The 15,041-nt window shown below is 39.5% G+C and overlaps 1 protein-coding gene across 1 annotated transcript in view; it reads right to left on the reverse strand.

The window, feature by feature from the left end:
- Positions 1-450: 450 nt before the first annotated feature.
- PCGF6 (polycomb group ring finger 6) overlaps positions 451-15,041 on the reverse strand; it is a 37,717-nt gene continuing 23,126 nt past the window's right edge. Inside the window, exons 9-10 of the mRNA XM_043597422.1 lie at positions 11,382-11,468; positions 451-1,678 (exon numbers count right to left, since the gene is read on the reverse strand). Of these exons, the coding sequence (XP_043453357.1) occupies positions 1,622-1,678; positions 11,382-11,468 (144 nt within the window). The 3' untranslated portion in view covers positions 451-1,621. The remainder of the gene's footprint in view (positions 1,679-11,381; positions 11,469-15,041) is intronic.

The following is a 15,041-nucleotide window of genomic DNA, read 5'->3' on the forward strand; positions in this document are numbered from 1 at the left end:
TCCGTATCCTTTTCCTGTAATAAACTACAAGCGTAAGTATAATGAGTCCTTCTAGTGAACCACTAAACCTGAAGGCAGTCTTGGGGTGCCTGGCTGGCTCAGTCAGGAGAGCATGCAACTCTTAATCTCAGGGTCGTGAGTTCAAGCCCCAAATTGGGCATAGAGCCTACTTAAAACAAAACCTGAAGGTAGTCTTGGGAATCCCTGACAAAAAATGTTAACATGGGACAAGAATAAAAATAGCATGTAATTTGGGTAAGAAACATTTAAGAGGCAATGAATTCCATAGTTGCTATTCTGTCCACTGTCAAATAACAGCATCTAGTAAAATCAGTGAAGATGTTTATAAAATAACTATTTGATGGTATTTTAACTAATTTGGATACCTTATCTCGTAAGGAATTTTGGTTATTTTTGTTTCAATCCACAATAAATATGAACACTTCAAAATAGGTTAAAATAAATTTTTATTAAAAATTTTTATTAAATGTTAGAAGAGATTTATACACAATTCACAAATTCTTTACAAAACAATCGCCAAACCTCATTCATTTGTAATTGTTTCTATACGCAGACTTGGAAATTTTGCAGTGAAATAGGGTTTACAAAATATTGTTTTAGAAAGTATCACAATGCTAATTTTAGGCAAAATAACATTTAAAACTGAAATCTTTGCACGTGAGCGAACTCTTAAACACCCGTATTCTTTATCCCAGTGACAAAGTAATGGGACAATGAACATTAAACTGACTTACTGAGGAACAGTGAGTAAGTATTCTGTAAACTTGCAAATTCACTCGTTTATTTATTACTTTGAGAAGCAGTGGTGTTATAAGGTACTGACAACCAAACTACATACTCAAAGTGAATGCTAATCAAACTAACATTCAAATAATAAAGAGAATGTTTCAAAGAGGCATCCCTTGTTGTTAAGATATGTTAAAGGAGTCTTTATTACACTGAAGGCTTACAGTACAGGCCATAAACCCTGCAGGAGACAGTCTCTTCACACAGAATGATAATTCATCCCTTTTAGAAGTATATATCATCTCTGTAGTAGTATTGCTGGTAAAAGAAAGACACGTGTTCCAAATATGATGGCAACATACAAAAGTGGCCAGTAGTTTTGGTCTTTGTCCAAGAGGTACACTCTGTAGTTTAACAAAGCCTGGCTTTGAATCTTCAGTTCAAAAGCATCCTTCTTTTCCAAAAGTATGACTGCCCAACGGATACCATTCCAGAGAGCAGAATCCTAACCGCCAACGGGAAAGGGATATGGCTCAACAAAGAAGAAAATAGTAACCGATTTACCTCAAAGATTAGGAAGCAAAATCAATGTCAAAGTATTTGAGATCACAAGGAATTTAAAAATTTAATGCTCTGAAAATTTCCCCCTGAGCTATGGATGCTTTTTATATATAGTTTCTAGTAAAACAGATGCATTCCGTCATTCCAAGTTGTACTTATAAATGTTATGAATCTACGTGCTGAAAATAGATAAGTTATGTCTCCAGCAGCACAAAATGGTAGCTATTACATGTTGTGTGGAAATCTTTGGTGAAATGCAATCCTGCAGAAGCCTCATTATTTCGTTTCCCTCCTCCTAATGCTGCTAGAATCTTCAAGTAATTTTCAGAGGAGAAACCACAAGACCATAATGGAGGACCAGCAGACCATCCTGAAAAGAAAAAAAAGTGTTTTGCAGTTATTTGAAAACCGGTTATGCAAACAATCAAGTCAAGTCAGATACGGTTTATTTTTCATAGCCCAACACTAATGTGAAATTCTTTGATTTAAAGAAAATAAAGGGTCCAAGTAAATAGACTTACTTATTCATTCACCTTATCACCAAATATTCCCTGCCACTGTGCCTTTTTAAATGACTCTCAAAGGTAATTCTGAAACTCCACAATTAGCCAGGGATGTTTGTGGCTAAACAGTTCTCTGAAAAGAACTCAAAGAGATACACCTTTCCTTCTGCGTGGACTACTTTCCTGAAAAAAGACTCAATTATCATAAAACACCATGGATCTGTGAAGAAATTAAACATTTATTTCCACATAAATGCAGCTCACTACCATTCACTGTTAAGAAAACTGTGGAACTCTTACCCGTTTAATACATTATACATTTTAACTGTGCCTAAAAGACTGTTCACAATACAGTTTAACCTTTCTTTGATGTCTAGCGTCATCATTATGAACACTGAATACACTGTTCTGTAACACAGTGATGTCTTCGGTCTCTGGGCAACTTAACCCTACACTAAATGACTCCAAGTACTGTGTTTCTGAATCTTTTCATCTGCTCTTTTGGGTTTCTGTCTCGTCTTTTGATAATCAGGTCTTAATCCTTTGTGTTCTCACCAAGTCTGCATCCAGGAAGCAATCCACCTTTTAAAGGTGCTATTTCTTTCTTTCCTTAATGTTAATTTATTTTTGAGAGAGAGAGAGCGAGAGAGAGAGCGAGAGAGAAGAGAGAGAGAGGGAGAGAGAGAGAGAGAGAGAGGGAGAGAGAGAGAGAGAGAGAGAGAGAGAGAGAGCGCGAGCAGGGGAGGGGGCAGAGAGGAAGACAGAGGATCCCAGGCGGGCTCTGCGCTGACAGCAGAGAGATCATGACCTGAGACAGTGACCCGAGCTAGCAGTCAGGACACTCAACCAATTGAGCCACCCAGGCGCCCCTAAAGTGCTATTTCTAACCTACTATGAACTGGAAAACTAGCTAAAAAGTAACTTGTTGGGGAGTATGCCATGAGCAATGGGCTGACCCTGAGCAACACAGAGGGGGAATGGTGACATGCACGCCTTGCATTTCCAATCACATTCTAGCTATTTCTCTCTTCTTTGTTAAGCTTTTCCACGGCTCTACTTCCTCATCTCTCATTTATTACACAATTCACTGCAATCTGGATTCTGTTCCTGGCAACTCTAGTGAAAGCTCACCAGAATTCTAGGAAAGGGTTCACAAATTCAAAGGCCTACCTACAAGGGCCAGGAAAGTAACATAGATGAATATGTGAGTTAGGCATGTGAGTCCATAGGGAAAGTGGAGACCACTGGTAAACCAGAGAGCAGATGTGTAGCTACAGGAATTTAAACTCAAAAATATTTACAACATAGCCATGTAAAACACAATTTCATACTATATTTGGCCCATGGACCATCAGATCTATTCTAGACTAATTAGCCTAATCTAAGTAAATGAATTTATATTATAACACAAACAGATTCTATCAATGTTCTTACAAGAATACAAATTACATTTTACATGTTAATTTTTTGCATGTAGTTATTCATGTTTCAGAAATGAAAGCATCATTTGCAAAATATGACATGCTGAGATGTCAAACTGAAAATAGCTTACAAGTGGTTTTAAAACCTCAAAACAACTTCAATGTATGTATAAAATCACATTTTATGAAATGAAATAATTATAATTCAAGTCTCTATGTCTATTATATTTATATTCTATATACATAGATATAAATATTATTTGTATTTTGTAGTTAGAGATGTCTCTATCCATGGTCTTCTTGAACTATCCAAACAGAATGAGTCTTCTAAAATTTAAGTCAGAGTAGGTCACTTCTGTCCTTGGCTTAAATCTCTCCAAAAATAATTTCCCATATTAATTTCCCAATTAAAATCCAAAGTTCATACTATGGCCTATAAAGTCCTGCACATGGTTTTATTCTGACTGCCCAGATCTCAGCTCCTACCATTCTCCTCCCCTTTCCCACAGAAGGTATATTATTCATTTAGCTGAGAGGTCCTGAGAGTCAATGAATCTTACATTGTTGTCAATGAGGACTTTAATTGTATTATAGGTTAAGTTCAGGGACTTGCTCATCTCTGAATCTCCCTACGTGTCTAGAATAGTGCTCTGTAAATATAATAAAACCTTGGATTGTGAGTAACTTGTTTTGTGAGTGTTCTGCAAGATAAGCAAACATTTCTAATAAATTTTAACTTGATAAACGAGTGGTATCTTGCAATATGAGTAGTACATGATGCTGAACATCACAAGATCACAACTGAGCCAATGGTTCTTCTCTCTCTCTCTCTCTCTCTCTCTCTCTCTCTCTCTCTCTATGGGGGATTGTGGGTGATCATCTCCCATGCTCGGATCTTAGGCCACGGTGTTTGGCAGAAATCAGTGATTTTTCAGAACACTGGAAGGTACCCACACAACTGGCACTAGTGTATTTTTTGTCACTTCAAAGCACCTATGGACAGTCCTTTGCTTGTCCATACAAGAGTAAGCTTAGGAATGCTTTGCTTCATTCTAGGTCAGGCTGCCTGCAGATATAGACCCTTTCGTCTGCTGCCTTATTGCCAGTTACATTAAATACAGTATATGACAAGAGTTCATTAATACTGTACTATAGGCAACATCTGTGTGAGTATACAATGGCCCCCATGCAGAAAAAGATTCCATTGAGCCAAAAGATAGCAGTGGTTCCATTAGTGATAGTGAAAGTCTTCCTACATAATAACCCTCCTCTCTCCTCTCCCTCACACAAGCCACAAAGGTTTTCAAAGGTAAGTACAGGTTAATTTATTTTTCTTTATATTTTATGTTTTCCTTATTATTTTATATTATATTACAGAATTGTAATCATTCTGTATGAATATTTTGGGGTTGTGGAATGAATCATCTGAGTTTCCATTATTTCTTATGGGGAAATTCGTTTTATACAAGTGCTTTGGATTACAAGGATGTTTCCGAAATGAACCATGCGCGCAAACTAAGGCTTTACTGTATGTTTTAAAAAATATTTCTTTAAGAGACAGTACCCACACGTAGGGGAGGGGCAGAGAGAGAAGGAGAGAGAATCCCAAGCAGGCTCCACACTGTCAGTGCAGAGCCTTAACCAGGGCTTGATCCCATGACCTGTGAGATCATGACCTGAGCTGAGATCAAGAGTTGGCCACTTAACCAACTGAGGCAGCCAGGTGCTCCAGTAAATATTTTTTGAAGTAATATTTTCTACCTACTCCACTGGGATTTTACTCCTAGTTTCTTACATTTCTAATCAAGTAAGCTTAATTTTTTAAAAGATAATCATTTTCTAAGATTTTTGAAGTTTAACATTTTGAATAATCACCTGAAAAAGTATTTGGTTACCCTTCTGTTAAGAGCCTGAGCTTAATTTAAGTTCAAATTTTCAACAGTTGACTGTTGATTCTATGACTAACTAGCCAAGTGATCCTGGACAAGGTATGCAACCTCTGTACATCAATTTTCTAAATTATAAGATCCACCAATGGATGTTAGAATAGAGGGCCAAATTTGAAGAGAAACAGGATAACTGCATAGTTTCAAAGTATCTCCCCCCACATTATCAATTCCAAAGAGAAAAACCTACCAGTATTAAATATCTCCTGATGATACTCTGAGAATGGCACATCACTTGTATGTGATGTGCCAAAAACGCATAACCTCAATCTAGTCATGAGAAAACATCTGACAAACCCAAATGAAGGACAGTTTATAAAATCACTGACCAATACTCTTCAAAAGTATCAAAGTCATGAAAACAAGGAAGAACTGGAGAACTGGGAGAAGACAAGGAGACATGATGACTAAATACAATGTGGATCCTAGGACAGAGAAAGGACAACCATGGGAAAAGTAGCAAAATCCAATGTCTGCAGTTTTGTTAACAGTATTGTAACAATGTCAATATCTTAGTTTTGATGATTGTACTGTGGTCATGGAAGATGTTAACACTAAAGGATGCTGGGTGAGATCTACACAGGAACTTTCATACTATTTTGTAACTTTTCTCTAAGTCTTAAAGTATCTCAAAATAACATTTTAAAAAAGATAAAAGGAGATAGTAATTGTTATCTTTTTTAAAGTTTACTTATTTATTTTGAGAGAGAAAGAGAGAGAGAGAGAGAGAGAGAGAGAGAAAGAGAGAGACAGAGAGAGAGAGAGAGAAAGAGTAAGCATGAGCAGGAGAGGGGCACAGAGAGGAGAGAATCCTAAGCAGGCTCTGCTATCAGCACAGAAGCCTACGCCAGGCTTGATCCCATGGAACTGTGAGATCATGACCTAAGCTAAAATCAAGAGTTGGACATCTAACTAACTGAGCCACCCAAGCACCCCATTAATTGTTATCTTTTAAGGTTGTTGTGAGGCTTACACAAGATAACACATGTTCTGGGGCACCTGGTTGGCTCAGTCAGTGGAGTGTGACTCTTGATCCCAGGGTTGTGGGTTTGAGCCCCACGATGGGTATAGAGATTACTTAGCTCAAGAAATGTTAATTATTAGTGGTATTGTCTTTTTCTGAACTCTAAGCAATTTCACATCATATATGTGTTTTTCCTTAATTAGTCTGGCAGGCTTATCAATGGATTTCCCTTTTTCTTTTCACTTTTCAACCCAAATAACTTCAAGACTAAGTCCTAACACCATTTCATTCTATCACTATGCTGGCTATGTTGCAAAAATAATTACATTTCATGCAACTTCATGTCCTTTTTCTTGCTCAAGGAAAAGCCAGCTACGTTTTTCAAAGAAACAGAAAGGTGACAAAGTCCTCTTTCTTCTTTGTAAATCATATGTAAAATCCAAGTTAATAATGACAGCCATTAAAAAAAAGGAATGGTCCCCAATCATGGTATGCTAATTACTTTTGTTACTGTGACAAACTGTTATCACAACTAAATATACCTATAAAACTAAAAGATAATTACAACCTATAATATTGCAGTAAAGAACAGTTAACCTTGGAGCATCTTTCTAATACTCAATTACATATAAGTTTCATTAGCAAAATTACAAAATTTGTAATTTCTTTAAAAAATCCAAATACCGGGGCACCTGGGTGGCTCAGTCAGTTGAGTGTCTGACTCTTGATTTCAGCTTAGAGTCGTGATCCCATGGTTGTGGGATCGAGCCCTACATCAGGCTCTGCGCTGAGTGTGGGGCCTGCTTGGGATTCTCTTTATCCCTCTCTCTCTCTCTCTGCCTGCCCTCTGCTCAAGCATGCTTTCTCTCTCTCTCTCTCTCAAAAAAAAAAAAAAATCCAAATGCCATTTAAAAAGTTATGAAAAACTGGGGCGCCTGGGTGGCACAGTCGGTTAAGCGTCCGACTTCAGCCAGGTCACGATCTCGCGGTCCGTGAGTTCGAGCCCCGCGTCGGGCTCTGGGCTGATGGCTCAGAGCCTGGAGCCTGTTTCCGATTCTGTGTCTCCCTCTCTCTCTGCCCCTCCCCCGTTCATGCTCTGTCTCTCTCTGTCCCAAAAATAAATAAATGTTGAAAAAGTTATGAAAAACTGTGAATGACCATGAAATGGCAATTAGTATTAATTTGGAGGTTACAATAAAATATTAGTGAGTAAGCAAATCTGCATTGATCAGCTGTATATTCTTTTGGGCCCTACTTAGTTCGCTCACTATCATGTCTGTGAGATTCATCCATGTTGATGGATATGGTAGTTGTATTTAATTGTATGTATATGTCACAATTTTTTACTCATTTTTTGTTGGGCATATGGGTTGCTTCCAGTTTGTGGCTATCATGATCAAACTATTATCAACTACCTTGTACATGTCTTGTGGTAGACATAATATTCATTTCTATTGAGTCTATACTCGGGAATGGAATTGCTGGGGAATAGGGTGTACATCCGTGGCTTTAGTAGGTACCACCAAAAGAACGCCAAAGTGGCTGAACCAGTTCACACCCCCACTAACCACGCACGTAAATTCTAGTTGCTCCACACCCACACCAACACTTAGATTGTGAGTCTTCTGCATTTTGCTAGGTCAACTTGGCCAAACTGGAACTATATTTCCCCAAATCCCTCCCCTGTTAGGTTAGCCAATAGAGATTTGTGTAAGATAAGATGTGCCAAGTGGAAGGAGGCAGAAGCCATTATGCTCAGGTCATCATAGAGCACCCGATGCTCGTTCAGCTTATACACATTGTTGCTGGTATGCTGGCTCACGTTGTAGGGACAGGAAGGCAGCCAGGCCTGCCACTAATTCCTCTTGCTCCCACAAGAGCTCCACCTTCAGCTTCTCTGAGTTCTGGGCCAAAGACCACCAGCTTTGTCTACAGATCACCCATGTCACTGAAGATGGAACTGATGAGACACACATTCCAGTTTCTCCCTACAGGTTCCAATTTATTCTCACTATTCCCCACTCATGACGGTCTTTTCTTCCAATTGCTGCCCTGTTGATTTACAATGAGTACTGGTCCATAGGCACTATCTTTCAATACACTTCTTCACCAGCCCCTGCAGTTGTTTAAGGTATAATTCTGTAATATTCATTTGGGTTCTATTTCTCCAATGGAGTCCTGTTAAAACTGATGAATCCAGGGGTGCCTGGGTGGCTCAGTCAGTTAAGTGTCCGACTCTTGATTTTAGCTCAGGTCATGATCTCAGGGTTCGGGAGATTCAGCCCCTTTTTGGGCTCTGCGCTGACAGTGCAGAGCCTGCGTGGAATTCTCTCTCTCTCTGCCCCTCCCCTGCTCACTTGCTCTCAAAATAAATAAACTTAAGGGGCACCTGTGGCTCATGTGGTTAAGCATCCAACCCCAGCTCAGGTCATGATCTCACAGTTCCTGAGTTAGAGCCCCATGTTAGGCTCTGTGCTGACAGCTCAGAGCCTGGAGCCTGCTTCGGATTCTGTGTCTCCCTCTCTCTCTGCCCCGCCCCTGCTCACACTCTCTCTGTCTCTCAAAAATAAATAATAAACATTAAAAAAATAAAATAAGAATCGGGGCGCCTGGGTGGCTTGGTTGGTTAAGCATCCGACTTCGGCTCAGGTCATGATCTCACGGTCCGTGGGTTCGAGCCCCACGTCGGGCTCTGTGCTGACAGCTCAGAGCCTGGAGCCTGTTTCAGATTCTGTGTCTCCCTCTCTCTCTGCCCCTCCCCTGTTCGTGCTCTGTCTCTCTCTGTCTCAAAAATAAATAAACGTTAAAAAAAAATTTTTTTAATAAAAAATAAAATAAAAATAAACTTAAAAAAAATAAAACAAAAAACTGGTGAATCCAGGTAAAGCATAGATGAATGTTCACTGTGCTATTTCTATGACTTTCCTAAAGGTTTAAAAAATTTTCAAAGTATAGAGGTGGCTGGGTGGCTCAGTTGGCTGAGCATCCACTTCAGCTCAGATCATGATCTCGGTTTATGAGTATGAGCCCCACATTGGGCTCACTCCTGTTGGCATGGAGCCTGCTTTGGATCTTCTGACCCCCTCTCTCTCTACCCCTCCCCTGCTTGTGTTCTCTGTCTCTCTCTCTCTCAAATAAATAAACATTAAAAAAATTTTTTTTCGGAGTACAAAGATTATTATAACACCTTTGTAACCAGTACTCAGTTTTATTGAGTATTAACACTTTCCTTTGTTTCAAATTTCTTTTTAAAGTGATGTGAATTTTACATCTTCCTATCTGAAAGAATAAAGTGTTACCAACCCTCATTAAATCTGAGTGGTGGGTGCAAGGAAATCTGTAGCAAATTGGTAAAAAGAAAACCATGCAAAAAATAAATAAAATTCTCCATAATAGACCAGTCATTAGGCTGCAGAAATTTCGGCCATAGTTCTTTACAGGTTGGTGGTAAAGTACAGCCACAAAAATCATATCAAAATATACCAATTCTTTGTTTCCTATAGAAGAAAACATACACCTTCCCTATGATCCAACAATTCCACTGCTAGTTAGTTGTCCAAAGTAAGTGAAAGCAAAACTGATTTAAAAAGATGAGGAGAAGGGGCGCCTGGGTGGCTCAGTCGGTTAAGCGTCCGACTTTGGCCCAGGTCACGATCTCACAATCCGTGAGTTCGAGCCCCGCGTCCGGCTCTCGGCTGATGGCTCAGAGCCTGGAGCCTGCTTCTGATTCTGTGTCTCCCTCTCTCTCTAACCCTCCCCCGTTCATGCTCTGTCTCTCTCTGTCTCAAAAATAAATAAACGTTAAAAAAAATTAAAAAAAAAAAAAAAGATGAGGAGGAGGAGGAAGAAAATGTATACTTGTGTTCATAGCTACTTTATTTGTATTTTTTTATTAAAATGTTTTATTTATTTTTGAGAGAGTACAAGCAGGGGAAGGGAAGAGACAGGGGGACACAATATCCAAAGCAGGCTCTGCATTGACAGCAGTGAGCCAGATGTGGAGCTCGAACTCACAAACTGCGAGATCATAACCTGAGCTGAAGTTGGACGCTCAACCGACTGAGCTACCAGGTGCCTTGCTACTTTATTTGCATTAGCCAAAAAGAGGAAATAACCCAAGTGTCCAAGAATAGGAAAATGGATAAAATATGGCATGTTATACAATCAAATACTATGCAGCAATGAAAAGAAACAAACTATTGCTACATGTAACCACATGGATAAATTTCAACATGAGGGATGAAAGATGCCAGACACAAAAGAGTACTTGATTCCACTTACATGACATTCCAGAATAAACAAAACTAATCTATGGTAAACATAGGTATAAATATTTATGATCCTGGATTAGGAAATGGTTTCTCAGATAGGACACCAAATACAGAAGGAACAAGGGGTGCCTGGGTGGCTCAGTTGGTTAAACGACCGACTCTTGATCTGAGCTCAGGTCATGATCTCGTGGTTCCTGAGTTCAAGCCCTGTGTCGGGCTCTGTGCTGACAGGACAGAGCATGCTTGGGATTCTCTCTCTCTGCTCCTCCCTTGTTCACATATACTTGTGCGTGCGTGCACTCTCTCTCTCAAAATAAATAATAAATACATAAATAAACTCAAAAACAAAAAACAAAAAACCAAAAAAAACAAAAAAAAACAAAACCAGAAGGAGCAAAAGGAAAACCAGATAAAATGCACTTCATTATAAAAACTTTGTGTTTCAAAGGTCATCACAAAGAAAATGAAAAGACAACCCACTGAATGGGAGAAAATTTTTACAAATCAGATATCTGATAGTGGATGAGTATACAGAAGATATGAAAAACTCTTATAACTCAATAATAAAAATCCCCAATTTTTAAAAATGGGCAAAGGATCTAAATAGAAATTTCTCCAACGATATACAAATGGCCAGTAAACACACAAAAAGATCCTCAACATGATTAGTCATCAGGGAAATAAAATCAAAACCACTACGAGATGCCACTGCACACCCAATAGGATGGCTATAATCAAACAAACCGAGGGGTGTCTGAGTGGCTCAGTCGGTCAAGCGTCTCACTCTTGATTTTGGCTCAGGTCTGTCTCTCGCTCTCTCTCTCTGCCCCTTCCCCTCCTGCACTCTCTCTTTCAAAATAAATAAACTTAAAAAAAAATTATGGAATCTTTATTAAAACCGTTGATAACATTTCTTTCATTAAACAACGTGCCTGTCAGGCAGAAGTACGATAAAGTCTAGGACCCACCTGCATTGCTGCATCACCAATCGCACGTCGGATCTCCCTTAGTGTCTGATACTGCTCCAACAAGTGATCGCCACAGATGATATCTACCTATGGGCAAATAAGAGTATCAGATTGCTTTCCTGCTTCAAAAAACCATATGAAAAAAATTAAGAAAAACCTACATAATTATTTCCAAACTAGACTTTGCTATTTTATTTTAGACAGATTAAACACTCTCAAGACATATTTTAAAAACTTGCTATAGGGGCGCCTGGGTGGCGCAGTCGGTTAAGCGTCCGACTTCAGCCAGGTCACGATCTCGCGGTCCGTGAGTTCGAGCCCCGCGTCGGGCTCTGGGCTGATGGCTCAGAGCCTGGAGCCTGTTTCCGATTCTGTGCCTCCCTCTCTCTCTGCCCCTCCCCCGTTCATGCTCTGTCTCTCTCTGTCCCAAAAATAAATAAAAAACGTTGAAAAAAAAATTTAAAAACTTGCTATAAAAATAAAGTAAAATGGAAGGGGTATTAGAAGACATAGCAGGATAATAGTATAGTACAGCAGGCACTCAAAATGTTCCCTTGAATCTCTGAGAATAAATAAAATCACATTTGATATATTCAGCATAAGGCAGCACGGGAAGGTACATTTTTTTAAGTTCCATGATAAAATTGTTAAAAGGGCATATAATACTTAAAAAGGCTTTTAGTTACTTGAATAATTCTCTTACAAGGACTATCTCACTTTCCAACAATGAAGAGTCTAACAGTGACATCAAGTGCACACTAAGGGAGCTGTTTTATAAATGGAACATCTTAAGATTTTTTAGTTCTTTGGGAAGTCAAAGCTCTAAGATCAATCTTTTATGGTGAATGCTCTAGAAAGAATGACATTCGGTGACATACTACAAGGTAGTAAGATTCCAGTATACTTACTTGCTAAGACAGAAATGCAAATCTTCAATCTTTCTTTGTCTTTCAAGGAGTGCTCCTTTCCCATTGCCTTAAAATGGGGTCAGGTTCTTGATGTCTTATTCATATAGATCCCTTCATTGACTACATCTCCTAACGTCACTGTTTAAGTTTATGGTGTGACAGTTCTTCTTGTCCTCTAACCCAGAACAGAATATCACCTCTGACTCTTAGTTCTCCTTTCCCTTTCTTCTCATACGCAAACAGTTAAAAAGTCCTGCGGCTTCTTTCTTCATAATACCTCTCAGTGTTCCTATCATCCTTTCAGCGGCTACCCCTGAGCTTAAAGCTGAAATCCCCTTCTAACCAGATCTTCCTACTTTCAAATTCTGTTTACTCTAAAATTCCTGTCCAATGCCAACGTTACTAATCTCCTTGAAAGCTTCAGCATAGGTGGGGAAGAATCATAAAAGCAGTTGAATTTCACTGAGAAGCCACTATGTATACCATATGTTATACTATGTATATAATCTTCACATTCTTGTGAGCTAGGTATTATAATGCCCAATTTACAGATAAAAATACTAAGAGGTAAAGACATTTAACTTTCCTAAAGTCGCAAAGCTAGTAACTAGTAAAGTCGAGATCTAAACCCAGGTCTGTCCCCAGGTCTATCTTTCTCCAAAGCCAAAGTGCACATCAGGGGTTAGCAAACTTGTTCTATAAAGGGGTAGACGCTAAATATATTAGGCTTTGTAGGCCCTAGGATCTCTGTCATAGCTTCTCAAATCTGCCACAATAGCATGAAAACAGCCTTAGTATGGCTGCGTTCCAATGAAATTTTATTTATAAAAACAGATGGCAGGCTAGATCTAGCCTATGGGCCAGTTTGTCAACGCACATGCTAGATCTTAAGGCACAAACTCCAATTACTACCAACTTTAAAAAAAAAAAAAGATTTGTAAAAAGTAATCTCTACACCCAATGTGGGGCTCGAACCCACAACCCTGAGATCAAGGGTCACATGCTCCAATGAATGAGCCAGCGAGGTGCCCCCAATTAGTACCAGCTTTTGTGTCTCACACCTACTGTTTCAACATTGGCAGAGCAAGCCTTGTTTGCAAGATGATTTGAAAGCTATGATAGAATATTTTGTGCACAGACCTCAGATCCATGAAAAACTAAAGAATTTGGAAACAATCATCATGTTTTGATTACGTATTCAGCAATCCAGAGACCATCACTCTTCATGGGCTTCTCCCCATGGTATACATTTATGGTCTGGTTACTGTATTTTTCTTTTCAACTTAATCTTAACCCCCAGAAGTTGGCCAGTTACTAACAGTTTGATGTGGATGGCCCTAGATGCTATGTGCACATATGGGATTTTTGTTTTGTTTTTTAAACATGGGATCATGAGAGCGCCTGCGTAGCTCAGTCGGTTAAGTGTCCAACTTTGGCTCAGGTCATGATCTCACAGCTCATGGGTTCGAGCCCTGCATCAGGCTCTGTGCAGACAGCTTGGAGCCTGAAGCCTACTTTGGATTCTGTCTCCCTCTCCCCCTACCCCTCCCTTGCTTGGGTTCTGTCTCTCTCAAAAACAAACATTAAAAAAATTAAAAAATAAAAAATGGGATCAAGCCACGTAAACTGTTCTACAACTTATTTAAAAACCAAAAAGCCTTAGGGGTGCCTGGGTGGCTCAGTCGGTTGAGCGTCTGTCTTCGACTCAGGTCATGATCTCACAGTCTGTGAGTTCAAGCCCTGTGTCAGGCTCTGTGCTGACAGCTCAGAGCCTGGAGCCTGCTTCCTATTCTGTGTCTCCCTCTCTCTCTGCCCCTCCCCCGCTCATGCTTTGTCTCTCTCCCTGTCAAAAATAAATAAATATTAGAAAAATTTTTTTAAAAACCCAAAAAACCTTAATATCGCATAGACATCTCTGAAGTACAAGGTTACCTCTAATAGCTACATTGGGTTCCACTGTATAAATATGTCTTAACTTTTTATATTTATTTTTTATTTTAGAAAGAGCACAAGTAGGGGAAAGAGAGAATCTTAAGGCGGACCTCGATCCCATGACCCTGGGATCATGACCTGTACTGGAATCAAGAGTTGGACAATCAACTGAGCCATCCAGGTGCCCCTGAATATGTCATAATCTATAAATCCATTTCCCTGATAAACATTTAAATTGCTTCTGATTTTACAATACTGATTTTTAAAAGTTACCTGACTGTAAATATTTCACAAATTACTTCATTCAAACAGAGTCACAACTCTGGGTTCCCACAAACATGACCCACATATTTGGTAGTTTGTAGATGGACTCACGGACTCAGCAACGCAGCAAGGATATGTGGCCAGATCAGCAAGGGAAAAAGATGTAGGTGGAGTCTGGACAAATCCACACACAGGCTTCCTATGGTCCCCCTCTCGGTTCAGGAGAAGATACACCCAGAGTACTCCTTTTCCTAGCACTGGAAATGCAGCCCACTTGTGCAATGTTTCTGCCCAGGGAAGCCCATTTGAAGTTCAGAGTACAGGGTTTTTACTGAGGGCTGTTCATGTTGGCATTCTCTGCCTGTAACAAGTACTAAGCTCCAGACTCCCAGAAGGAAAGCAGGTATTCATCACAGATCCATTGTATGGTGTAGGCATGGTGAAACACCCTTACTGGGAACTTTCTGCAAGCCAAAATGCTAGGTAGGCAAGGGCCAACTGTAGAAGCAGTCCCTTCTAAAGAGAGCAACCTCAGGTTTGCTTTATTAACTCTTTT

The sequence above is a fragment of the Prionailurus bengalensis genome, chromosome D2 (assembly GCF_016509475.1).
Source record: "Prionailurus bengalensis isolate Pbe53 chromosome D2, Fcat_Pben_1.1_paternal_pri, whole genome shotgun sequence".
NCBI lineage: Eukaryota > Metazoa > Chordata > Mammalia > Carnivora > Felidae > Prionailurus > Prionailurus bengalensis.